The sequence below is a fragment of the Echinococcus granulosus genome (assembly GCF_000524195.1).
Source record: "Echinococcus granulosus chromosome Unknown EG_S00146, whole genome shotgun sequence".
NCBI lineage: Eukaryota > Metazoa > Platyhelminthes > Cestoda > Cyclophyllidea > Taeniidae > Echinococcus > Echinococcus granulosus.
The window spans coordinates 157,728-184,207 of NW_020170526.1; the positions used below are offsets into that span (position 1 = coordinate 157,728).

Consider the following 26,480-nt stretch of genomic DNA (forward strand, 5'->3'; position numbering starts at 1 on the left):
CTGAGATCACCCCACATCACGACTTGGATATGGACTTACAGGATTGGACAGCCAATTGAAAAGGTGGATGCAAATTTCCTTGAATAAGTCAACATCACCTGTGGTGTTGTAGTCACTTTTTCTCTTAAACATATCATAAAACTTGAGTCGGTCCTAGAGCCTTGTGTTCACTTAGCGAATTCTGCAATTTCCAGCCTATCTAGTTTGCTCGTAATTGCGCAAATCTTTGAACTAAGCCTGTTGGGATTTATCTCGACAGTTACACAAGAAGTGGTCTACAAATTCACGTTTTTATTACTCTTTCAGCAACTCTCGCATTCTAGAATTATTGTTGCCTGTTTCAAATTTCTGGACTCTTGTTAACGTCGAGGGGAGTGGTAGCTGCGGACAAATTACTCTGCACCACTGAATGTTGACTTTAGTTGTTTGCTCTTGCAGGGTCGAGTTTTCATGCCCAGAACAAAATGGCGACTTCGTTACACCCAACTTGAAGTGGTTATGCGAAATGGAGAAGAAACTGGACCTTTAATGCAATATAGCGTGCAAACAGTAAGATGATGAATCGCACTGCAATTCCGGAGAGTGATACTGAGTTCTCAAAATGATAAAAAGAACCAAATTAATGGAATTCAGGTCCTATTTCGCTTCTGTGCTTTAACCACTCACATGCTTTTGTGATCCCTCACTGCATATTAGGTGAGGGCGTTTCATGAATCACGAATGCACCATTCGGAGAAATTTTGAGCATCTTCAATGCGTTAAAACCCTTACCAGCTCCGACACTTACTGCACAAGTATAATGCTTGCTGTGACCGGAAAAAGTTTTCGGCACTGTATGCTACCAAAAAGGTACTTTTTCTTTCTTGTCATGACGTTAGGGGATGTCTCACTAGTTGATCTATAGCACCCCAAGGCTTCTCTGAGGACGAAAGAAGGCACAACACTCAGGCAGAATACGCATTGTCGACCTACATAAGGGCTCACAGGCTACTTGCATGACCTGAAGGCCAGGCCGCCCGAGAGAGTTGCCAAGAATGAGAATTTAACAGACAATTAACTTACCAGAGAGCCTCTCCTTAGAGAATACCATCACAAAGTTTACTTCAACCTGCCGCGAATAACGCGCATTTTTGGTTATCTTTGTACTCTCACGCATTCTTTTGCATGGATGATTAGGAAGAAAAAAGATGAAATATGTCACGCTACTACCATTTCTACAATGCACAAACATCTGACGGCCTTTGAAGTATATCGCCGTCATTGGCAAGAAATTTGCGCTAAAATAAAAAAAGTGGAGCAATTTAAAAGGGCTAATTGAAATAAGAAACACAAAGATTGTGCATTTCAATGTACTTTTGACCTCATGAGTACTTCAGCCCGGTCGGGTTGAATTTTCACTCGGGAAGGTATCCTCTCGGTCAGGTTTGTTGCCTCCCATCCCAACGATGAATCGGCTTCCTTATCGAAATTACTTTTACAGCCTGGGAGAGGATCGCAAACACCACATAGCGGTTACTTACTGCAAGTCAAATAATAGAAAGTTAAATGGGGATAAATGCCCTTAAAATAAAGCCTTACTATTTCACTAACATTATTTTAAACCCAGTTTATTCCCGAAAACACAAATGATGCAAATAGGAAATGTTTAATGTCTTATGATAATCAAAGATGCGTGGCAAACAAATTAGAAACGTCAGCCTAGAGAGTTTAGCGTAAAAATTGAATTAAGCAGTAAAAATTACCTTTTGCCATTTATTATAAACGAGTTTTATGCAGGCTTGTATAAAATGCCGCCTTCGCGATTCCAGAGCCGAAACGCCACGTCGGGATCGATAATCTGGTCTTTTCAAAAGACCTGCCAACAGACGCATTCGCTACTCGACCTTGAGGTTTGGGATTTTAAAAGATAACATCATGCTGAATCCACATCGAGTCAAACAACTGCCCACGTCTGTGGCAAAACCGAATACTCGCTTTCTGAACAACACCGCTACGCGTCCAGTTGCAAATGGCGGTGCAGTTTCTTTCGAAGCCAGTCTTCGCAATCCTACTCTTTCATTGTCAGACAAAAGACGAGGCTGGAATTCCAGTAATCGTATTTCACATCAAGATTACGAGTGCCCTCTGCCATTGCCACAAAAACCAGTCAAAGGAGGTATGACAGATTTAAATGAGCGCGTTTCCAAGGCTCCTTCCAAACGAAAACCGACTTATATATCACGTTCAAACGTAGAAGTGTCAGCTCAGTGCCTTCCGACCAATGGTATTACCGTGCAAACGATGCATGCACTGAAGGGTCTCGTGGACAACTTCGTTGAAAACCTCATCAAAGGAACGGGCCAATTCGACGCTGAGAGTCTCGAAGGCCTCAATAAAGTGTTCGCAAAAATCACCAAAGATCAAGTAAACAAATTCAAAGTGTCTACGCTTAATCAGAGACAGAGTGATCACGATCCGCATTCTCAGATGAACTTGCCAGCTGATACGTTATATCAGAGCTTATTGTGGTGTCTTATATTCCAAGCCAGTATAGACCTGTTGTCAAAAGAAACGACAAACTGTAGTGTCTCCGGTCTCCTACAACGTGCCTGGGGTTATACAAAAAATCTGAAGGAATTTTTCAGACCCTTTATTAAGACATCAGCCAATGGGTCTAACGACAAAGTGGCAGTTGAGCTGAATCAAAATCAGTCAAATGTGAGGGACTGTGAGGTGGAAATCGAGGCGACTCTCAGGCCTCGTGAACCAGAAGTCGTGTTAACTGACGAAAGCTTGGCCATATTATCTCCAGTCCTCCTTAGGCATAGAAAGCCCCACTGCTGTCGGAAAAAACACCATGGCACACATAATAGAAGTGGTCACAAATCCTCCAGGCACCACGACTGTCATCGTTATAGAGACGCTAATGTTGGGCCCTCTAGCACACCGGACTTTTCCCTCGAATCCATTTGTCCAGATCCTAACAAAGTTTCGGTAAAGGTGCAAACACTTCCTGAAAATGGTAAACACAGAGACCCAATTTACGCCTTTTCCCGAAGATCCACTAACTCACCTTTCTCTACAAATTCAACAGTCCAACCTGGAAGATCAGTACAAATCAACGAGGATTCAACTAGCCAACGAAGCTAGCAAGTACCTTTCAGTATTTCGAAAGTGCCAGAATTTGCAGAAACAAATGAACATCTATTCTAGAACCAATGACTGCTTATTCAAAACTATTCAAAGGACTCCATTTTCCCTATATTCCGATCCCATTTCGAGGCCATTCGGTGATGAAGGAATTCAGCGATTTGAAAGAATTGCCAATTATCCAATGATTGAGAGGTACCTTGTATTACCCGTTGAAGTATCCGAATTGTTGGTCCCAGCAGAGCGTTGGGTTCCAAAGTTGTCTGTAGATGAGCTGTCTTCTGAGTTCTTTACAATGCGTTCAGAGCCTGTCTGTGCAATTGCCCTGAGGACGCCACTCATCTCCCTCGCCGACATTCAGTGGTACGCGGAGCAGGCCAAGCGGTCCAATTCGGCACGGATGGATAGCCGATTTAGGCAGGTGAGAGCCTTACCCTTTAAGCGTCGTAATGCGCACAGAGCACCCAAGTAGCAAAACTGGTGGCCCTCCTCTTTTTTTCTGTGCGTACAAAGCGAAATGGTGATGGACAACACAATTGTGATTACCTCCTCTTTGTTAAGAACGTTATTGGATGCGTGCTTTTAAAGCAGTCAGTCCAAACATAAAGTCTTGTAAATCCACCTCCACGTTTGGACATGCAGTGTAACTTTATGATGATTTGTTCGTCTGTTTCTTGGAGTTTCATTGATAAACCAGACTATATAAATAAAATGTTAAGGTATTCTTTGTGTGATTATCATAGTTTTCCATTTAACTGCTCAAATTAAACTTATTAAAAACATTGGCATATTTTTTAGCTATCCGTTGTTAAATGCTTATTTAAACTAAGTTTTGACCTGCTGGCAAGCACTTTTGCTGAAAAAATTTTATGTGCTACCGACGATGCCCTGATCCCAGCCGGACTAATCAGGGAGTAAGACTTCGGAAAAACGACCTCTTTACTGTCGACATAGTGAATACCGTCAGACCTTGGTATCTATGCGACCGTATGTTAGCTGGGGGGGTGAGTTCTCTCCTGGGTATCATGAATGGCCTAAATCCGTGCGTGCTTATAAGAACGCACAGAGCTCGTTTCCATGTCAAACTGATCAACGAGGAGAACAAAACGAGAGCGTACAAGAATAACATTTTAGAATGTCTGGAAAATTAAATTTTAGTAAATTATATCCAAAACGTTCCAATAGGAACGTTTGTCCGGAACTGTAGATATCCACAACAGAAGGTAGTCTTTCGGCTCTGTTAGTTTTAGTTACCCTATTCTTCAGCTAATTTTAAAGGCAAGCTCATTAAGAATTGCATTACAGTATGTGGTCCATTGTAGTTTAAATCCAGTTCGGCTTCCTCAAAGCAATTACAAAATGTAAGTCATTGCTTCAAAGCAGCAAAAAGGGGAAATTTTAAACACAGTACCAAATTATTTTAGGTTAGTGTTGCCGAAAAAGCTCCACATGGTTGTCCAAGTAATTCAATGCAATGATGCCTGCGCAGAATTCATGCAATTGTTTAACCAAATGCTTTACGCTATATCGTCAGTCCAGTCTTTTGTCGGTACTAGTTTTCCGCCATTTTGGACCCTCATAACATGAAGTGTAAGCTGAACATTATGAATGTGTTTGCGGCTTATTGCTTCTACGAAAAAATGCGGCTACCTCGATCGTGAAAGCTGCCAAAGCCTCTCGTCAAACTTGCCACATTGACATTTGGAGGTGAAAAACGTGGTAGGAGAAGGAACCACCTGGAAATGGTCTGCATCGCTCTAAATCCGATAATAAGGCTCAGAAAGGCCTTTTAATTAAAATCTGACAAAGAACTGCATTGTGCTCTCGCCACTTTAATTCGAGACCAGCAAGTCAGAAACATTCGACAGTTTTTAACATGACTGATGGGACTAATTCTTTAAAGCTACATATATCAGGTAAATCGGGAAAGCTAAGCATGCACTAGCGAATGACAACAAATGTCATCGACTACCAGCTTGTTATTCAACCATTTTAAGTTATAGAAAAGCACCGTATTAGATTATATACCGACCAACTTGTAATAAAAGGTGGCTTTAATAATCCAACTTTCGTTGAGTGGATTGGCTTATCATCGTTTATCCTAAACGACCCATTACCCACTCTACACTCCCAAGAAATTTGTCAATTCATCCGCAGAAGAAGATGTATACCTTACTGGTCTGTAAGTTTGCTTCTGCAGGCAAAATTACGATGGCCAATTTCGCTCCTTTGTATTGCATCTTCGTACCCACCGTGGGTGTTTTTTTGGTACCGTCCTTATGTCCATAATCAAAAAATTTGTTTAAGATAGGATCATTTGCTACATGGATGCTGACCTGCGTTTAGTCATGCGATCTGCAGACTGACGGCGCATACACACTCAAGTGTTTATCCAAGTCTACGACAGGCGGCTGGTTACTTCAAATGAATAGTCAGCACTGCCACGTCATATAATGGATCTAAGATCCAACTAAGGTGGTGTGTAGGTCAGAAATAAAAGTAAGGAGCGAGATGTGAAAGAGATCAAACAGGGTACAATGTGTTATGAGATCAGAAGACAGCACAACATGCAAAACACTTTAGTCATGAAGGGAACATGCAAGAATCCTGCAGGTAGGCAACTTTAACTGAGTTTCCTTTTTCAATCTTTTTTCTGACCATTTTAAGTACATTTTAGTCGCCTGAAGGTAGTCTTGTGGCACAAAAAAGGTTCTCATGAGTGAGTTAGAATAAACCAATGTGATTCTCCTTGCAATAAAATTGACTAAAAAGGGAATTGTGGCTCAAATGGTCACTCAAATTATAGAAATTATCCAATTAAATTCACTTGCCAAATGTGCCACTTAATTTGGCTGTAACAAAAGCTCTGTTTAAAAGGTTCAGGTTTCTGGCCCTTGATAAAATAAATACATCCTAGGAAATACACAAAGATAAATCTGCTGTGCCAGTTCTATTAGCCGATTTCTAAAGTGTAACTTTCTCGAATGTACCTGCACAACTTGATCAAAGCATACGTTTTCTCGGAAATAGAGACTACGCCATCATATGGTCTCTCAGGAGGAGCTCAGGGCCTGGAAAGATATAACTTTTGGAAATAATTCCCAAGATATAGGCAGACAATAGCGCTAATGAAATCGACAAATTCTTTTCATAACACCTTTAGGTTTCTACAAGCGCAGGAAACGATGGTAACAGAGCGATGTGTGTTTGAACAGCACATGAAACTGAGCCAACTCTTTAGCCAACACCACTCGTGGTTTCGCCTTGGCAGGACAATTAGGAGGAAAAGTTCATGGCCTTAGAATGCCTCTAAATCCTCTTACTGACTGTCTCTACACCAACATGTCCTATTACGTCATCATGGGTATTTGCAACGCCGCAAATTTAGGCTACAAAACCCCTTAATCTACCCTCAGAAACACTTCTGTCTACTTTGGAAGCAAACGAGAAGGGAAATGAATTATTTTCAATACCAATACACAAGAGAATTAGCAAAGATTTGAAAAAAACGGTTTGTCAATAACCCTTCTAGTGAATGGTGAAGGAAAATAAACATGCATTTTCCATGACAAGAAGCGTTACCTAAATTAACCATCCGTAAATTTATAGAATAACTGATTACAACAATTTATTCCTTAATAAGTTGGTTGTTTGTTTAGCTGTCAGTTTTGGTAAGGAGCCACCTTGGGCTGGCCTTTGGACCATGTTGGTAGCCCTAATACCTTCTATATGTCGAATATGCATGTCCTAAGTACCATGTCTTCTTTCGTCTTTAGAGAAGGCTGGAGTCAGTACAGTATGGTAATAAGTGGTCGACTCTGCTTGTAATATTCGAGAAGTTGGCGGCTCCGCCTAGGTGTGACGTGGATATTTCCTGGAAAAACTATGATTTATTCGAATTCTATAAATATCGTCGCTGAATAATTGAGAGCAGCATACGTATTCTCGGCAGTATAGTAACTGCCGCTTAGCCGCTGGTTTTGGTGACAAGCCGATCAGGGTCTCCGCTACTGTGCCTCCGCTAAATGGACTGGCCTCTTAACCATGTCAGCAATCTTGGGCCTCACTGTGCGTTGACAATGCGTAGGTATGTGCAGGTATGTGCACATAAATAATGACAATGTGCAGGTATCCCATCTTTCGTCTTTAGAGAAATCTTGGGGCGTCACATCCCAGACATCGAATCAACCAGAGCACACAAAACCAAATGCATCATCTCTAACAATAAACTAAACGAATGAGTAAAAGACGTTGACAACATTAATCTTGTAGTATCCGAAGTTACAGGAGTGTGTTAATAAAAATATTGGCTTTAGGGTATCTCATTTTAATTATTAGTATTGTGCTACAGAAGTAGATTTCAAACGAACAATGAAGAGATGCAGCAGGGGTTTAATTTAAAAGGCTAGTCATTAATATATACTGAGGATGATTTTGTAGGTAGCGAGCGCACAATGAATGTCTAAATGAAGGCCAATCAGAACTTGAGTCGTGACGTTGAAGTGGAGAATGCCTTGGATAAACCAGGAGTATAAGTACTCATGTTTTCAGAAATTGGCAATGAGTGTCTTAAAACAGGGTGTCATCCCCAGTCACGTTTCTTTTATAATGGATGGCAATCGTAGGCATGCAACTGCCCAGGGTCTCCAGAAAACGGAAGGGCACAAGCAAGGGTTTTCGAAATTGTCCGAAGTAAGCGCTGTTGTCATATTCATCACTAAGGTGCTCCGTTGGTGTTATGATTTCGGGATAAAGGAAGTGTCTGTCTATGCTTTTAGCATCGAAAACTTTAAGAGATCTGAACGTGAGGTCTCATTTTTAATGGATCTCGCATTGGTGAAACTCAATGATCTCGTTCAAAAGAAGTGGGTGCTTTATTTTTCTGCTCTCTGCCTTTGGATTTCGTATTTTTATGTATTCATTTATTTTGTCAAGGAACGAGTTGGACAAACATGGTGTTCGAGTCCGAGTTTTGGGGAATTTACGCTTGCTCCCGATAAAGGTCCAACGTGCAGCTGCAAGACTAATGCTTTTGACGAGTGAAAACACCCGGTAGCAACCATATCTTGTATATTTTTGCGTTTCTCTGCATATTTTACCATGGTGAAGGCAAATATGATCCTGTTTATTCGAACTTCGTGATTAATTTGCAGGGCCACACTAAACATACTGATGCCTTACACCACTCGCGACGAAATAACGTCGGCGTTGAACGCCATTCGCCGTGGAGTGCAGGCGGGGATTTTAGAAGAAGAGTATGCTGTTTGTATTTTTGCATTTATTTATTAACCACGTTACATCTATCCCTTTTTGCACTATCTCATTAACCAACACTAGGTCATGCACGCTTGGATGAGTGATAATGTTTATCCAGTGTAGAAACACGCACCGCGGTGATAATCTCTTTTACTTGCAGTACATGTACCTTGATTTCTGCCTTATGCTTTAAAGATGCCGTTGAGCCTTGCATTGGAACTGCTGATTGTGGCTTTTCGGTCTTTAGTATGTGTTCCCTGTTGTTAATTAAATGATAAGCTTTCTTTTATTTTGTGGCTGTCTTTAAACAGATTACATAATATACTTATTTGTCTTTGAGCAAGATGTGCACTTATGCCGGTTTTTTTTTAAACTGCATTTCCTATTTTAAAGTCAAGGATTTTTATCTATTGTCGCATTTCTGTTGTCTCCACTGGCTTTACTAAATGGTTTTGAGGTTGCCTAATGAGAGCACTGAAAAGACCTAAAAAATTCACTGAAAATGTAGACATTGCAGTTGACAAAAATGTGTATTGCCTGAGTTATATCAGAAGACATTATAAGGCGGCTAACTCTGAGAATAACGGAGAGGCTTAACATAATTTGCTGCGGCATTTTCCAACGCCGTTTGGGAAGATGTCGATACGTAGATCGGGAAAGCCCACGTTCTCGAATACACAAATGGTGTAGATATTATTTCACTGCAAAGGGATGAAAATACCGCATTCCTTATGCTTGTAAGTGTATCAGATCGGTGTTGAGCGTAGGAATTTGGTGATTTGTGTGCAAAAACTGGTTGGACGTTGTGCGATTTTCTAAGAAAACTTCCCCATAATGCAGGGACATATCGCCGGAGGTGATCGATCGGAGCAGCCAGTTGCGAGGCTGTCGGCCGCTGGACCTGTTGGTGCGCACCTCGGGTGAGGTACGACTGAGCGATTTCATGCTGTGGCAGGCCTCGCGCTCTGCAGCCCTCTTCTCCTTCTTCGAGGTCAACTGGCCTACTTTCTCTTTTTGGCATCTCACCATTGCCATTCTCCACTTTCAACTCAATCGTGTCGCCCTCCTACCACTTCCCGAGGTGTGTTGTGGGGCCATTCTGGTAGTGCTCTCTTAACACAAAACATTCCATCCCTATTGCGTTAGTTAGGGCTCATTAAGATTAACCACTAATTTCAGAATTCACCAGTGGCCGCATACTCGAGTGTGCCATTTAAACTTGATCCAAAATCCCACTCACCAGCATTTGGTTAGCATAAATTCCTCAAATAACGGCTTGTTAACTCAAACCTTTTCAACGCTAATTCCCTTTAGAAGAATTGCTGCAACAATGTCTCGCGATTTATTAAACCCAACTGTTTTTTCAAAAGGCTGCGTTTTACGTATATTACTTTTTCTAGTACAAGAATGAATCAATTTAAGCATTTGGAATTCGTTGATCACGCTAACCTGTTGTTGTGTTCAACTTAATCTGACTTGCAATTTTTCTGGCACGAACACGGTTTATTAACACCACACATCAGTTTATCTGTGTCTACTTAAGATCCTTTGAAGCGCAAAGTGCTTTCTCGGTCAAACTTTGATTTTCATTTACTTTGAAATGTAGCAGCGACTGTCAACTTGGATGAGACCTCAAAACTTGAATTGAATTTCACTTTATCAGCATTTGTTTTATCTAAAACGCCTCTTCCTTTTTTGAAGTTGATGTTTCATATCCTCTAGGGCGATTTCAGGTTACAGTTTAGGTGTTTTTCGAAAACAAGTACTATGGGGCCTCCTCTAATTGAAGCTTCTTGTCCAAAATGCATTTCATTCACTTCAATTTGTTTGACTCCATGAGACCTAAAATCACATCACATTTGCATCTTATAACTCCCATTACTGTTTGCATGGGTCTTTCAGTTCGATGAATGAATTTTTGTGCCTTCTTGAAACCCTTATATGCGAATTTGGACAACATGGTTCGCTTACGTGACATAGTTTGCCTTGTTAAGGCATGATTTTCCTATCCCTCAGAAGTATTTACCACAAAGCCCTCTTAATCGAGGCATTTTTGCATGACTGACTGGACTTGACCCAGTTCAATCACTTCGAGATAATCCTTTTCCGACCACACTTTTAACCTTGTATCCACTCTAAAATTCATCGGCGGTTGTTTATTTGAGTATGGTACCCTGTCTTAATTTGCAACTTAAGCTGTAGTTATCTGGTTTGCATAGATTTGTTCCCAGCTAGGAAGGCAATGCTTTGGCCCTTTTTGAGACTGTGCCTCCTGTCGCCCGTCAAGTACGGCTAATCAGTGGCAGTACTGAGCACTTAAGCTGCGAATAGGTGTATTATTGGCTTCCTATTCCATGCGTGCATTGTGTTTTAAATGTGTTCCTTACCGTGTGCTGTAACTCTCTGCGTTTCTTGCTTTGCTGGATTCCCACGTGGCTTTCTCATAATGTTGATGCGGCTAGGATCCTCTGGTATTTGCGACGATGTTTGAATCGACCTTCGCCTCTAGCCCTGAGTGCGGTATTGATCACCTAGTTGTCGGCAGTCAGTTCACACAGCTTCTCTTCCAGCTTGAAAGATGGAATTTTGAGTTATTCTGGTACCAAAATTTCCAATTTTTGGATAAACTTTTGTAAAAACGGATTATAGCTTAATCCATTAAACAGTTGTTTTATTCGTAGGCGATCTGTTGCCTTATTTGTTCCAATCTGTTTCATGAATGAGTCAACATCCGACCTCCATTTGACCATTTCATAAGTGATCTACGCATGGAATGAAAGTGAAGACATCCACTAGTACAGCAAAAGCATTAAATTTAACTTCCGTTTCAGGCGGTGCGATGCCATTTGAGTGGATTAGACCCACACAACACAGTCAACGGCCACAGTGGCATTCATCAGCCTGTCACAATCGACGTGGTTGAGGAAGAGAATCGTAAGCGCCGATTGGAGAAATTTTATGCGAAGTTGGAAAAGGAATACATGGACGAGCTCTTCGAAATGGCTAGCCTGCCTGAGGCAGACGAAACAGCTGCTTAGCGACGTTTCATGTCGCTGAAAAAACGAACCCCACCGAATTATGTGATTTCCTATTTGTACATCTATGGAAAGATAACTTCTGCTTATATCTACATTCGAGACGATGCTTAGGATTTAAACATACGGGTTTCCGTAACTGTTATTCTACCACACCTATACTAGCCAAAAGTCCGCGATTGAATAGTCGAAACTTGCTCCACTTGTATACGGCTTGAAGATGTAACCACAGTATAAACGAAACGAAGGCTTGCTTATCTTCAAATCGAGTTTTGGCACCAGAATCTCAGATATTCAAAGAAGAGTAATGATTGACCAAATGGAAACAGGGATGCCTATTTGGGCACAGGTGTGCCACTGCAAGTCGCGCTGGAGTGCATCTGCTTACAGGCAAATGTTTTTCAAAAGTCGTTAGAGAGAATAGTGAGCACCTTTGTTCAGCCACGTTTTGTTAAGACGTAGTGATTTATGATTCTCGAATATACTATTTTAAAATTATCAAAAAGACTGGCCGAAAATCTACCGCTAGGCTTAAAAAAGCAGACCTCAGTGCGAGATCCTGAAAGGTGACTATTTAAGTGTCTAAGGGGGAGAGGTCTGCTCACCATCGTTGCCGTCCACGACCCAACGGCAGGACACTTGACGCAACAATGAAAACCTCAGGCTTTAGAAATACCATAGACAGTAGGCTAGTGGCGTTTGTGTAGGAGGCAGATCCTGTGAGTGCGCATGTATAAACGAGGCGCTAAACATGCGCTTGGGTGTCTGGATATGTACAAAATCGTAGGTGTCAGTACAACGAAGCGACTGTCTACCGAGGATGTCGAGAGAGAGGGGGGAGAGGAAAGGGTGGAGGTCGATAGGGCGGTAGTCGGCTTCTACCCGGATTGACGCCAAACGGAGGTGGCAGATGTCTATGAGGGACGGAACCGTTTATTAGTTGACTGCCACCACCACTGCTTTGCCATGAGAGCGCCGGTGGTAGTGCCCGAAGGCTCGATGGGGGCGGTGGTCTGGAAAGAGGCCATCGGTTCATCGGCACTGGTTGTACTGCACCTAGAAAGGGAACAGAGAAACATGTATTGTGCCCTACAACTTGTGAAAAGACGAGAGGAATCGGCAAGAATTAAAGCTAGAGGTTTACCAGCAGCGAATGTCTGTTCAATGCTGAAGCGTGGATGTTGGTAACGCAAGGAAGTAGATGCGGCTACGTGAACTCCTGGAGAGGGATTGCCCTCAGGGCCGAACCAAGACCCTGTGGGGGGTGGATGATGCTGCGGCTGCGGCAACTGTTGTTGCTCATGAGAACGGAGAAAAGGTGACACGGAGTCGGCAGCAGGGAACCTGAGATAGGGTGCCGAAAGCTGAGACACGAATGGCTGGTGAAGGGAACCGCCCACCTGAGTGGAGTTCGTTGGCGGAGGCACCATGGTACAGGGTAGGAGGTGAGCCGGTGGCTGCGCTACTGTATAAGCTGCATTTGTGAGGATGTTCTGTGTCACTACAACATGAAAAAGGCCATGGGAAATTGTTACAGCTTTTACACCGTTAAAAAGAGTCAAAAAGTGGTTAATAACACAATGTGAAACTGAATTAAGTTCCTGAGTTGGGTAACGAGTCACCGATTGATGGCCCCTCCAGACAAAGCACCATTAAACGCAATGTGCAAGACTTGAAACGTTTGTTGAGACTTTTCGTCACATCGAAAGATTTCATGGGATTGTAATTTTTTTGCTCTGTTAATTAACAACAAATTTAAAGGCTTAATTTGAAAATTCTTGCAAGCGAAACCAATTATTTTCAACACATCATCCAGTAAGACCGAGATCAGTAAAAATTTTCCTAGACTTGAGCAAATCTCTTTATTTCGACACAATAATACCAATGATGGATCGCCAAAGCAAATATAGGAAAGCTAATTAAGTATCAAAGGAATATTTGAGAATCAATCTAGTTCTGAGAAATTAGTGACCATCTAAACAACCAATTGCCAAATGAGATAGAATACAGAAATGTAAATTGAGAAGTTGCAGAGAGCCGTGCTTACAAAGTGCAGACGTAGACACCGCAGAAACGAAGGGAAGAAGAGGCGGTTTGCTGGGGGTGTCGCCAATGGGGACAGCAGCAGGAGCAGCAGTGATGCCTGCAGTGGTATTCGTCAACGTTGTAACAGATGGAGGGGGCAACAGAGCCACACCGCCCAGAGCAGTCGACGACGCCGTGAGAGGTGGTGGTGGTGGTGGCGGCGGCGGTGGAGGAGGGGGAGGAGGAGGAGGCGGTAAAGGCGGTGGTGGGGGTGGTGGTGCTACAGAGTCGGCCACAGTGAAATAAGTGGCCCGAATGAGCCTTTCCCTTTTCTGATGATTATAAACTTACCCGCAGTAGAAAGAGGCGCTAGTGAAGGAATGGCTGTCTGAGGGCGAGAAGGAATGAGGACAGGTTTGACCAAATTTGTCGAGACTAAACGATCCTTGGATGGAGAGAGAAGTTTCTTTCGCAACTCAGGCGAGATAGAATCCGCGTCAACAAGGGCGTGGCCTTCAAGGAGAGAGCGAAAGGCGGAGGGAGCCATGCGTTCAACTTGTTCCAGAGGGAGGTATGTGCACCCCTCGCGTTCACTCCAACCCTCGTGACAACGCTGTTGACTGCGTCGCACACCGAGATTGGCCGCCCAAGCGGTCTTCATCTCGCGCTGCTCCAGCATCGATCTATCGAGGCTACGACGAGCGCGTGCCGCGGCGGCACGGCTTTCGAAGGTGATAAAGGCACAGCCACGCGGAGGAATAAGGTTGCATTCGAGAACGCGGGCACGCGCCGCTGCCTCGCACACCGCCTGTAACCGTGTCTCCGCCAGCTGTTTATGCAGGTGGCCAATGAAGATGGTGCGTGACACTAGGGAGATGTAATTGGCGCGCAGCGAAGGCAGGGCATCGCGACGCCGACGGCGCTCGCGCTGGCTCGCCGTCTCCTCTACATCCTCACCGAGGCCGATGAGAAATTGTTCCATCGTCCCGCCAGGGTCGTTCGACATGGGGGTAGTTGTGCTGGTACTTGGAACCACCGGTGCTGTCGGCTGCTCCGAGGATTTGCTTCGAAATCGTAGCGAAATCGAAGATGATGACGACACCGATGAAGTTGTACGACTGGGATAAAAGGTATGGATTACAAGACAAGCACAATACACTGGAAAACAAGTCTCAAATAAGCTTCTTATATTTTTCGGCATAACGAGGCTACAGTGAATGAGATTAGCAAATCTTTCAGAAAGTTATGAACCTCAAAAAGGAATCTAAACGGTCACCGAAACACAGCCTAGAAAACCGATAAACCATGTCAAAACACCTTGGAGGACGTTTAGTGCCTTACCATGGTGGCTAAAAGAATCGGCATTAAAATATGTTAAATGAGAACAAGAAATACGAATAACAGACAATCGACATGTAACAAAAAACTAGAATTGCCTATAACTATAAGAAGGGAAGCCGATAAAAGGTGACAATAATGAAAAGCAATAGAGCCTTACTTCCCTACAAACAAAAGTGCCGACTGCTACTTTAATACCCCCAATAATGACCGAAACATCCCAGATCTCGCTCTAGTGCTTGATATAAATAGGAGCAAATACAGTGGATTTAAGGGAAGGAGCAAGGCATGAAAATAAGGTCTAACTCGGTTTTGGTGCGCTTCCGAACAGGTGAGGCGTTTGTGTCGTAGATGAGAGAGGTAGGAGATACATGCTGCTGATTCCGTGAGCGTCGTTTCCGACGGCTGCCCTCATCACCAGAGGTGAGCGGTGGCGGAGGTCGATGGTTGCTGACATTGACGTGGTTTGACAGAAAGGAATTGGAAGCCAAACCTTGCAGTCGATCCTCGAAAGAGCTCTCATCGGAGGGTATGAGTTCGCCAGCAGCCGCCACTCTTCGACCGCCACCACTAACTGCAACTGTTGATGCCTGGTTCTGAAAAACGACAACGTGGTCTCACATTAGATTCTAATGCAATAACCGGATGCTAGCTAACTCTTACTAATCACAATCTCACTGGATATCATTTACACCGCAAGCTTTTAACAGAGCCTAATGACTGTGATAACTTGAGAGAGAGGCTAGAATATGAGCTGAAAACCTTTACATAAGCCTTACATTTGGAATGTGAAACGGACCAATAAATACAACTAATAGTTCACAAAGACACCTTTTGAAATTAATTTGACAAGGATGCATTCTTAAATGATGCATTCCTAAAGTGCATAAGTGGAAAAGAAGAAACATTTACTGGCTTTACCTACCTGATGGTCGTGGTGGTTTTCACTGTTGTGAAGTGCACTATTTAATGTATTATTTTCCACTGAATTATGTCGACTGGACAGGGGTTCCTTGGACGTGGAACCGATGCTGTTCACGTGACACTTGCTCAGCTGTTCTTGAATGGCTCTATTCTCTGCCATGGTGTCCACGATGGCCTTCAACTGATCAAAGTATGAATTTTCTATTGAAGGGCTACAAAAGAGCAAAGGTGGGTTGCGTGGACTACCAGGCTTTGGATTACATGACAGAATTAACTTAAAAATCCACCAATTGGAAATAGCGGCTTTAGTAACGTCAATTAATGACAGGCAAGACGAATCGAGAATATAACACAAGTGCCCACTTTTCCCACATTGGTAAAACCACGGTAGATGAAAAATGGAAAAAAATGGTAAAGATCAGAATTCGAGAAATAAACGTGTAGACACGTTCGCTACCACATATAAATGTTGAGCTCCCAATATTGCAAAAGTAAGCTACATAAAGCACCGAAGTCACATGTGCGTACACGTATCGGTTCATGTATAAATGGCAAAGATTTGGCACCCCCGCACATACCTTTCCATGCGTCGCCACATAAGTTGAGTGTTTACCGAAAAAGCCAAATAATACCGGAAATATGTATGCAAAGGAACTCAGGCACCTCCCACATTTTCGCCACAAAACAGCAGTTAAAAAAGCCAAAATTAAACGAGGGCCTATTTGGATTTTGAAACATCGGTCCCTTTAGGATCTCCAATGTGATAGGTAGGTAATTAAGCCAAATTAACAGTAAAACGCCATTTGCGATTGTGGACTGAAAATGAGAGCGAATGCACTTAAGCCAGACAAGCCAAAAAGCACTTACTGATACCGAAGCTGAGACAGCGTAGAACTGAGTTGAGCAACTACTTCTGCACTAATCATTTTGCCACGACCAAGTAAATCCAGTTGTTCCTGGATCTTCCGTTGCACCCACTAAGAAATAGCGAAAAAAATAATAGAGCCGTAAATTAGGGGCCAAGAAAGTGGTGCTTTGACATAACAGAGAGTAAAAACGTTGAATATGTATACATCAACAAGTTGGGAAAGCGACTATTGTTCTGCACACAAAACTTTTAAAGGCGTGGCAACTATATTAATAGAGCTGTTCGTGATGAAGCTATATTCCCATAGAAATCAATATTCTGCACTAAAGAAAACAGACTTATTAAATGATAATGAGCACACTCTGAGGTCCTGAACGAAGAGTAATATTGATGAAAAGAAACATCGTAAAAAGTATTATAATAATCCCGGGAGGTGATAATATAACTTCTAAAATTACGGCTGAAAACCAAGCGACCCGATAAGTGAACAAAAGAAAGCACTTAATCAATTCACAAAGAATCGAATCGGATTAGCGAAGGCAATATACGACTCAAAGGACAGTCTTACAGTTAAAGTGCGTAGCTTCACATGCGCAAATGAACGCTATAAAATACCACGGTAGATTTTCACAAAAATGTAAAAAAGGTGATGAGAATACAAAATAGCAAACACAAAGGTACCTCTGGAAATGACACGCACAAAATAATGTCAGAAAGGAATAATTGACGAATTTTACTAAGAAATACCCGTGAAACCACGCAAATTTGTACATGCAACGAACCTGAATAGCTTTTTGCAGGTACTCCTCACTATCTTGGGGTATGCGGGATCCCTTACCTCGCCTTGATTCATATTCAGAAAGTGATTTCGAGATTATCTTCCGTGCTAGTTAACATGAAAAAATACAAAAAGTAGGGTACCGGATGCATGAAGTTCAGGACTGTCGGGGTCATTAACCAAATCTTGCAAAACTGTAATAAGATCCCCCGGATAGACGCATTTCTCCCTCCATAATTGGAGTATTCGTGAGACCATCGACTTGTCTTCAGGCAAACATTGGGAGAGCGCAGAAAATACTGTATCAATATTTCGCATAAATCGAGGACCATACAGGTCCCTATCAAGACTACTAAGCCTTGACTGACGCAAAATCGCATCTACGATAAACAATCCAGGAAGCTTAAATCTTGATGTGCACCTGAGAATGAACTCTTCGACCAGTTTAACGACATGTTTATAGAATTTGCTCGCTCGAATAGCAGCACCAGCAATGGATGTCATCTTTGTTTTCGTCATTGGCAACGAACTTGATAAAAGTGTTTTCAGCTAAAAAGATCAGTAAAAACTCAACAGGAACCTCTAAACTGAAGCTTCTGACCTCATCCATTCTAAGACAACTACGAAAGAGACTCGAATAACCCACTTTAGCAACAAAGCGCAAAACAAATCGGCGGCTATCAATACGCCAACAACCTAAATTAGCGTGCACTGCCTTAACTGAAAAAAGCAAATTGACGCGATTCAAGAACACCCAACCTTCTTCTCTTCCAATGACTAAATTACATAATCCCAATCCAGAAAATAAACAGCCCATGACCTATTTACTGAATGGACAAATGAGAGGAGTAGAACTGAACCTCCTACTTTTGCAATTCTCAGAACTGGTAATATCATCTACTCTTGACCCTGCATATGCATAGAAAAAATTGCCCTTTTCTAACTGTGTTATCACTGGCTCAGAAATTCATCAGCAATGTATTTATTGACCATCACTATTTTTCCTGCATTGTGAAAGTCATTTGACTCTAAAGTGTAGGCACAACAAATCCTAAAATTCCTTTGTGGCTGCGTTAAGTAATTACCGGTTGCGCCTAATCGGTGCTGATCATAAGGCCTTCCTTTTCGCATATGTTTATTTGCCATTAGTTTGCAAGTGGGCAGGATACAACATATTTTTAGATAGGCCTGTGCAGCAGATCTTTAAATATTAGGATTATTGGGAGCCACATATAAGGTGATTTATGAATAATTGTATTACTGTAAACTGAGTCGTCATCTAACTACTTTAGGCTAAAAGTTCCGTGAAAATCCTAAATTCGAGTCCCTCCTATTCAGTCAAACTAGATTTTAAGGCAATGTGTACTCCGTTTTAACTCTTATTTTCCCTGCGAATTACTGTGGGCTGCTATGGTTTTTTATGATGCATCTATTCAATTGGTCAGACTGTTCTCGTGGCCTTAAGTGTGCAGCGCCACCGTTTAAATATCCACTTGAAAGTGCGAGAAGTTTTTCAGTTGGACTTGCACGTTTTGCTACTCCTGTCGGTTGTAGTTGGATTTAATAGTCCTTTTCGAGCATTACTTTTTGGTGAATTTGATCAGGTAGTTATGGCCTTGGCTTTAATGAGTCATGATTGCATATGATATAATTTGCCAGTGAAACTTTCACTTGCTTAGCATTCCTAGCATGGATCCCTACTTCACCCATAAAAATCTAGCCTGCAGTTCCAATAAAATAATTTTCTACTAATTCCAGCATGTTTGTTTGGGGGTCGGCTTCTAGCGCATACCCTAGTAAGAACTGTGTAATTGCACTGGAATTATTATCTGAAATTGTATAATTGCCACACATTACGGATTTGTACCTAGCATACAGACACATGGAGGCTGTCTACAAGTCACTGACAAAAGAGGTGGAGAAACTGCAGGAGGTTGAAAGCAACATCCAGAAGCGCCTGCAGGCCTACCAGCAGTTGGCAGGTCAGCTGTCGGAAAATGAAAACGTGGACAAGGATTTGGAGGAGCTGACGGAGGACAATAAGGTCTTTAAGCTTATAGGGCCAGTTTTGGTGGAGCAGAGCCTGGAGGAGGCCCGGGACACCGTCAAAAAGCGCCTCAAGTTCATTCAGGATGAGATGTGAGTTGCGTAAATATGCTTGAATCCAGCCAAGTCCCTACAATCTGAGTTCCTGTTACCTCACACCTTTCCTTGATAGTTTCATTTAAGTTAGTCCGGATTTATTTGATTTCTTCAGCTCACTTAAATTACTTGATCTACAGTTTATTGGGTTAGACTGGTCCTGGTTTTCACTTTGCATTTTGCTTACTCCTTAACTCTGCCTGTTTGCGGTCGTTTGTATCATGCAGCTTCAAAATGTTCAAGAATGCCTTAGGCAAGGGTTACATTTTTTTATTCCTCTTTTCCTCTCGATACTGTAGCCTTTGTTTCGGCAAATTGTGCTTAGTGGTGGCGGTATGGCGCACTTGCACGTCGTTTAAAATGGTTTTGAGGCTGATGCAATCGCAGCTCAACATATTATGGGTGTTGATGTTGAATACCGTGTATTAAAAATACTTTAAGGTATTTCATTTAACTTGCACTTCTAAACTATGCCTTCCCCCAAAGTGGGCGAAACTGTATTGCTCCCCAACGGTGTAGTCAGCAAGATGGAATTTGTAGTGCGCAACGTTGCAAGGAAGGTGTTACTTTGCTCATGAAAGTGGGTTTTAATCTGGAAATCGTCATCAAGTAATCCATGAGGATCTGTCAAATTTCTGGATTACTTGAACATTCGTTCCGAAGTGTATCATTTCTGATGTTTTTTGATTACAACCGTAAATTTAAACGAAACTACGGAAGCGAGTGTTCGAAAACACCTTGTGTGTTGTGGTTGATGAAGTCTGAATAGGAAAATGGAGTCAACTTTAGTGCGTTTTTTGCCTCTGTTGACCATATGATGATTGTTGACTTGAGATTATGCATTTGCATTTTAATCCACAAATTTAGACCATTAACTTCTATTGTGCTAATCAGCCTTCATAATAAAAATACGCATTTAGGCATTTAAGTCTTGCGTAATTGTACGCGGCACTCGACTAAATTGAGCTTCCTTTGGGTGATATTCAGCAGTCGTTCAATCCAAAGGCATGTAGTTCCACAATAGGAGAATATTCTGCTCGTAATCACTTAGTTTTATAGCAGTATACCTCCTAAATATGTATGGTCTCCATTTGGTTGCATATCCGCTGTGCGTATTCATATTTCTTAGGGTTATCACGTCGTCTATTCTTTTCAATATAAAAAGATGGGAAAATTTGTTTTCTTGACAGGAATACTTTTTCTCAATTCATGGCTAGTTGTGCGAAGATCCCTATATGAATGATAACAAATGGCTATTTGGAGATTGTTGCATGTCCATTGATGAACTTTTTACTCATTTTAATTTTTTTTCTGACACTTTAAATGACGAAGAAAAAGCATCAGCAACCAGTAATATTTAAACAGCTAAGGAAATGCATTACTTTATAATGGCTTTATACATGGATGAATTCTGACAGCATTTTTTAAACCGTGGCAGTTTTCCGCCCTTTTTAGAGAAAAAAGTGCTGTTATATCACTAAGCTTGAATACAGAGTCTCAGTTGCAAACAAGTTGAGTAATCCCTCCTAGCAAAAACGCTTCCATTTCTGTGGAGTGAGGAAAAATTCTGCCTAGTAATATTGTCAAAAATGTCCAGTTCGGTCGACGGGGTCAGGAATCATTTACCAAAAATTGGGGAGAAAATTATAATATATCTCGAAGATGGAGTACAGAATCTTCGTTTTAATCAAGTTAAGCGATTCCAACTAGCGCCAGTGGTAGATGTGGACCTGCTCAGTTTGTGAGTCAGTATTCCTCGTCATTCATAGCGTCCGTGTATTCCGGGAAGATGAAAATCACGTTATCCGCCGCATTTTAATCTAACACATGCGTCGTGCTGATTCAGCAGTGCAAGCGAGAGGTTTTGCTTCATAATAGTCATTTTTGCGAATTCAGTAATGTTTTTTGGTCTTTACAGGAAGCGAAATGATGAGATGATGAAGACGATGGAGAAGGAGCGGGATAACCACCGGGAGCAGATCACGAAACTGCAACAGCGATTTCAACAGGAGCAAACAAAAGCTGCACTTAAAGCATAGACCCTCTCAGCTGCCCTTCTCACTACTTTTTCCAAAATGCTTCCATTTTTTGAAAATGGAGCTGCTTTTGCTACTTTCATTCTATCAATACCGAAAATGATCATTTTAGGACCTAATGGACTTCTAAGCCCGTATGGAACGTCCCCACTTTCCAACCACTAAGTTGGAGTTGTTGCAACTCCTAGGCTTAAAGTTGGGTTTACTTGCTTTCTCGCTGTAGAGGTATACCTTCTCTTTCTCTCCAACATCTAGAAAAGAGCTCACAGGATTGGTGTCATGTCTGGAATTTTGTAAATCATAAAACTAAGTTGCCAATCCATGTAGTTGGCCTGATCTGTAGGTGGAGTGGGGGCCATGGTCTTCAAGTCAGGGGCTGAGGCCGTAGCGGTGTGAGCAGCCAGGGCGGATTGAGGCATGCTGCCGAAGGGACGTCTACATAGTTTAAGTGGTCAAATTTTAGGAGGTTGACGGGGTTCTGTGGTTGTGCGTTCATGAATGAACAAGCAGTGGCAGCCACGTCCACCAAATCTTCATTGGCCTTGGTCAAGCCGCTGTAGCTGACCTGCTTACATTTGGAAAAAGCGATGAGTGAATAACGGGCAATGTTTCCGACGTAGAGCGCGCTTCGATTCTCTTTCAAGACCCCAAGGCCATGCCTCGAGCCGAAGTACAACCCGCAGAGAATTAAGTGCCCCCATATTGTAACACAAAGTTCAACAAAACATCAAGTCACTGCGCTATTGCTATGCATAGTACATACTTCAGCACCATACCGTAGACTTATTTGAGAGTAATCTTACGCTTCTGTCGCTTATCCTTCACATACTTTTAAGAAAAATTAATAAAAAGCGTAGTATTTACACTGCTTCAAGTCCTTTAATCGGGAAGAATGACTAGAAAAAGACCTTTTGTATTTGTGTAGTGGGAAGGGGAGGGGTGAAGACGTTTCCGGATTGTTCAAGCTTTGTGAGAGATCAGCGTTTGCCTCCTCGTCCTTAGGGATTGGTGTCGTTCGTTCATCCACAAGCCTGGTGTATATTAACCGCATGTCATTTAAAAGGTATATTCAAGCAATTGTGTGCAAAAATAATACTGACTTCCAAGTTTTTTTAAATGCGATTTCAAATTTGAAATTGAGAGAACATCCCTGCTCACAGTCTCCCTCCGTAGGTTTATAGATTTTTCCAGCTGTAATTCCATCCTATTGCCACAGCTGGTTTTGATGAGTGTCGTCTCTCAGTTCTTCTTTCGAAGACCCACCCACGCTCCAGGGCAGGGATCACCAGAAAAAGGCGGAAGACGAATAATAAACTCCTTGCTGCGCCTCGATGCCCCTGTCTCGCCCAGTGGTCCCGTTATCCGCGGTGTCCATGGAATTCAGGCTCACATCAATCATCGAGTCCTTTTGGGTGACTTTCAGGATACAGTTTCTCGTACCCGAAGAGCTGCAGAACGTCTGGAATTTCGAAACCGAGCAGTCCACCATGCCATACTGAAGAAGGAAGAGGAGGATAAACGATGGGGGGATGGGATTAGGGAGGAGAAGACAGAAAGCGGAACTAAGGACGCAGTAAGATCGATGATGTTAGGGGAAATGAGTTCGGAAGAGGAAGAAGACGTCAAGCGAATGGAATTTGCAGAGTCGATTCTGCTTAACCAAGGGGAATCTCGCATCACTTATACCTACCTGCAATTCCTCAAGTACTTCCGCTACTTCCTTGCCACTAACCGCCAAGGCACTCTCATCACCCTCATCTACATTCGCCATATGAATTTCCACTCTAAGGAGGTGGCTCAGGCCTTTGAGGCCTCGCATTGCACCACATTACTGCTGAATCTCCTCTCTGTGGACGACCCACCTGTTCAGGTTGCTGCCATGCGTGTGCTCGATAAAGTCTCCACAATCATCTATTTCGCTCGCCTCATCGTCCATTTGGGTGGTGTGAAACCCCTTCTTACCAACCTTCATCATCCTAACATCCATATGAAACGCTCAGCAGGGAGAATCATAGGTAACCTCTGCGTCCTCAAGAAGGTTCGTGTCCTATTAGCCCGCATGGATGCCATTAAACCAATCGTTTGCCTCCTAGACGAGAACACCAGGAAGATTACTGAAATACACGCGGACTACGAACGTAAAGTTCGCATGACATTGGCCTTCAACACGAGCCCTGAAAACGCTCTGAGAGCTAAACTTAATCGCCTGGAACAGCAGGTCGATTCCAGTAGACGCACGACGGATAGCCTGTTGAAGGTACTTGGTGTGGTATTGTGCGCCGTCTCTAAAAACGCCGAGGGTAGGTTGGCTTTGCGCCAGACTGGAATAGTGTCTGTCTTTGCAGTCCTCATTCCATTAGCTCATACTGACGTTCTCCAACATGTAATGTCTACGCTGCAAGCATGTTGTGTGGAGACCTATTTTCGCATTGCCGTTCTAACAGAAGGGATTCTGCCTCATCTGCTGGAATCTCTTCGAAATTCTACTCTAGCTGTTAAACTACCGTGTACATTCACATTAGCCCAATGCGCAAACGAGCGAGACATTCGCGAGGGCATACGAAAAATGAATGGGCTCGACACGATTGTACGAATGCTGCGTTGGGAGTTGAGAAACGCTAACGGGGCACTTGAGAGCATCCGCATAACCTGCATGACGCGTGGTCAGCCTTTCGATGAAGAAGGCTTTGTCACTTCCCTTCTTCGCGGTCGCGATCGCGTTGAGGCTAAAGCCACAGGACAGCATCAGAAGATTACTTTCTCGATGCAGAAGGGGGGCAACTTGAAGAATACACGCGGTGAAAGGACTGCAGAACAGAGGGAGCGGGAGCAGGCTCTAGGTATATTGCACGAAACCCTTCTGGTTGGTATTACCGATCTAATTTGGAAGACTTCGTTGTCTCGGGAGAATGCAATGATTCTCCAAGAGAAGCAGGTGTATAGTGATTTGGTACGCTTAATCATCGAGCTACCACGACTATTTGGTCCATTCTGTCGCCCTGTTACCACCGCCTCAGTCAAACTCAACGGTCTGGATAGAGCGGAGAAGATTGTGTTTAACTGTCTTCATGCGATCGCCGTCGCTGCCCAGATACCTGAAATACTTAAATTTATCGCAAAGATGGCCCAAGGGGTCAAGCCATGGATAGTGTTATTGCGCCTTGCCATAAATAATCTCACCCCAGCTGCGTGCATTTCTTTGCGAGTGTTGTTAAAGCACCAAAAACTGCAACAACAGTTTGTTAACTTTGGAGGTCTACGAATCCTCTTTGCTTACATGGCGACCGAGACAGGTGGATCGAGATGTGAGGCACTGCGCACTATCGAGGCATGTTTGGCGAACTCGGACGAAGTGGGACTTCTGCTCAAGCCACTGATCAACGCACCTGCTACCATTGTCTCCTTCATCGCCTCTATGTCTACCGAAGAGGACACGCAGATTGCAGCACTCGACACAATCGCGCAGATGGCGAGAGACAAGAACACCCTAGCAATCATGTCGGATCTGGATGTGATCGAAGGACTCGCCCGAATCCTCTCTGCTGCTTACTCAGAGGCTCTGAAGATCAGCGTGGTGCGCGCCATCGCCGCATGCTCATACTTCGGTGAGAATGCCGAGTACCTGGGGCGTGCAAACTGCGTGCCCATGCTGGCTGCCGTTTTCCGTTCCTCCACAAGTAGCGTAGGAGGGGAAGGCGGCATTAGCGCCACTCAGCTGCGGGACGCGGCGGTTCGAGCGCTCTACGGCATCAGCCGCTTGCCTGCTAATGTAACGCGCATCTGGGAGGCGGACATCTGCGAGGAGCTGACGGCAATGGCGGGGTCAGCGGACGAGCAGGTGCAGGAAGCCGCAGCTGGCATCATCACCAACATTCGTTTGCTGGAGCGGCAGGCGGCGTGTGTCACGTACACATAATTCCCTCTCCAATTCTCTTAATTAATCATGCAAACTACTGCGTCTGAATGGGAAAACTGTTGATTGATATAAGGACTAGTTGATCTAAACAAATAAACACTTTAACGTGCTATTGTGGAACCAAATTTATTGTTCTCACTGTGAACTAGCTGAAGCTGACGAAAGCACCCATAAAAATCCGACGGAAAATTTTTTCATTTTCTGATGAGTGTGCAACATTTCTTGCTTTGTTATAATATGTGAATTCCAGGTTTTAATACACCTTCAAGGATAAACAGTTCTGCTTAAGTGGTCGCTCTAATTACAAATCCTACTTCACTAATCTTAAGTTTGCAATAATGCAGTTAACCTATGTAGCAGGGGTTTATCTCAAAAAACAATATTTTTAAATTCATAAAGGTAGCTGTCCGGCTTTTTTTGTCGATCTATAGGTGGTATCCTACAGTGTGAAAATATTCATTTAATGCTTGAAAGACATGGTCTCTTTTAATGAGAATTTTAGCAATATAGCTGGTGATTAAACAGTAGTGCCTGTCTCACAAATGCCAACTCTAGTGTTCACTTGTCAGCAGACTGACGCATCCCAATGCCAGTCCAATTACTTAGTCGCTTTACAGGTAACAATTGAGGGAAAACAGAAGAGACATGAGGATTATAAGTTCATAAGTAAAAAAATTTTGCCGATTGTAAAGGGGATTTGGTATAAAGGTGAAGGGGTGCGTCATAAAATATAGAAATTTATGCAGAAAAATGATCGAAATAACTTTAAATCGTGCATTTTTGGGGATAAATGAGGCTGAAAATGAGTGCTAATATTCAGAATTTGTTACTAGCAAAGCGTTTTGTTAACAGGTTTTTAACAGTATCACAAAAGTGCAGTGAATTAGTGCATGTTTAAAGTTATGTTGACCCAAAAGGAATCATCTTTTTGGCTTTTTGTACTTTGTCCAGACAGTATAGTTTTCCTGCTATCCCTGTGGTCGCCCTGGCCTTTTAAATGTTAATAACGAACTACGTGTATACCATGTCATGG

The 26,480-nt window shown here is 42.8% G+C and overlaps 5 protein-coding genes across 5 annotated transcripts; 4 read left to right on the forward strand and 1 right to left on the reverse strand. All coding sequences in view use genetic code 11, as the record gives it.

The window, feature by feature from the left end:
* Positions 1-1,914: 1,914 nt before the first annotated feature.
* EGR_09409 (hypothetical protein) lies at positions 1,915-3,601 on the forward strand (the record flags this gene model as incomplete). The annotated part of the gene is made up of 2 exons (XM_024498658.1): positions 1,915-3,001; positions 3,039-3,601. The coding sequence occupies 2 exons, from the start codon at positions 1,915-1,917 to the stop codon at positions 3,599-3,601; spliced, it is 1,650 nt and encodes a 549-aa protein (XP_024346947.1).
* A 4,037-nt stretch (positions 3,602-7,638) lies between these two features.
* On the forward strand, positions 7,639-11,423 carry EGR_09410 (Dehydrodolichyl diphosphate synthase; the record flags this gene model as incomplete). The annotated part of the gene is made up of 4 exons (XM_024498659.1): positions 7,639-7,994; positions 8,283-8,384; positions 9,226-9,466; positions 11,217-11,423. 4 exons carry the CDS (start codon positions 7,639-7,641, stop codon positions 11,421-11,423), a joined length of 906 nt encoding a protein of 301 aa, XP_024346948.1.
* Positions 11,424-12,231: 808 nt separating this feature from the next.
* EGR_09411 (Splicing factor, arginine/serine-rich) lies at positions 12,232-17,963 on the reverse strand (the record flags this gene model as incomplete). The annotated part of the gene is made up of 10 exons (XM_024498660.1): positions 12,232-12,476; positions 12,565-12,921; positions 13,468-13,725; positions 13,797-14,563; positions 15,090-15,379; positions 15,709-15,919; positions 16,575-16,684; positions 17,358-17,461; positions 17,497-17,902; positions 17,934-17,963. 10 exons carry the CDS (start codon positions 17,961-17,963, stop codon positions 12,232-12,234), a joined length of 2,778 nt encoding a protein of 925 aa, XP_024346949.1.
* Positions 17,964-19,235: 1,272 nt separating this feature from the next.
* Positions 19,236-21,534, forward strand: EGR_09412 (Prefoldin subunit 6; the record flags this gene model as incomplete). Its single annotated transcript, XM_024498661.1, has 2 exons — positions 19,236-19,492; positions 21,414-21,534. The coding sequence occupies 2 exons, from the start codon at positions 19,236-19,238 to the stop codon at positions 21,532-21,534; spliced, it is 378 nt and encodes a 125-aa protein (XP_024346950.1).
* Positions 21,535-22,756: 1,222 nt separating this feature from the next.
* On the forward strand, positions 22,757-25,447 carry EGR_09413 (Armadillo repeat-containing protein 4; the record flags this gene model as incomplete). The annotated part of the gene is made up of 1 exon (XM_024498662.1): positions 22,757-25,447. One exon carries the CDS (start codon positions 22,757-22,759, stop codon positions 25,445-25,447), a length of 2,691 nt encoding a protein of 896 aa, XP_024346951.1.
* Positions 25,448-26,480: the final 1,033 nt, after the last annotated feature.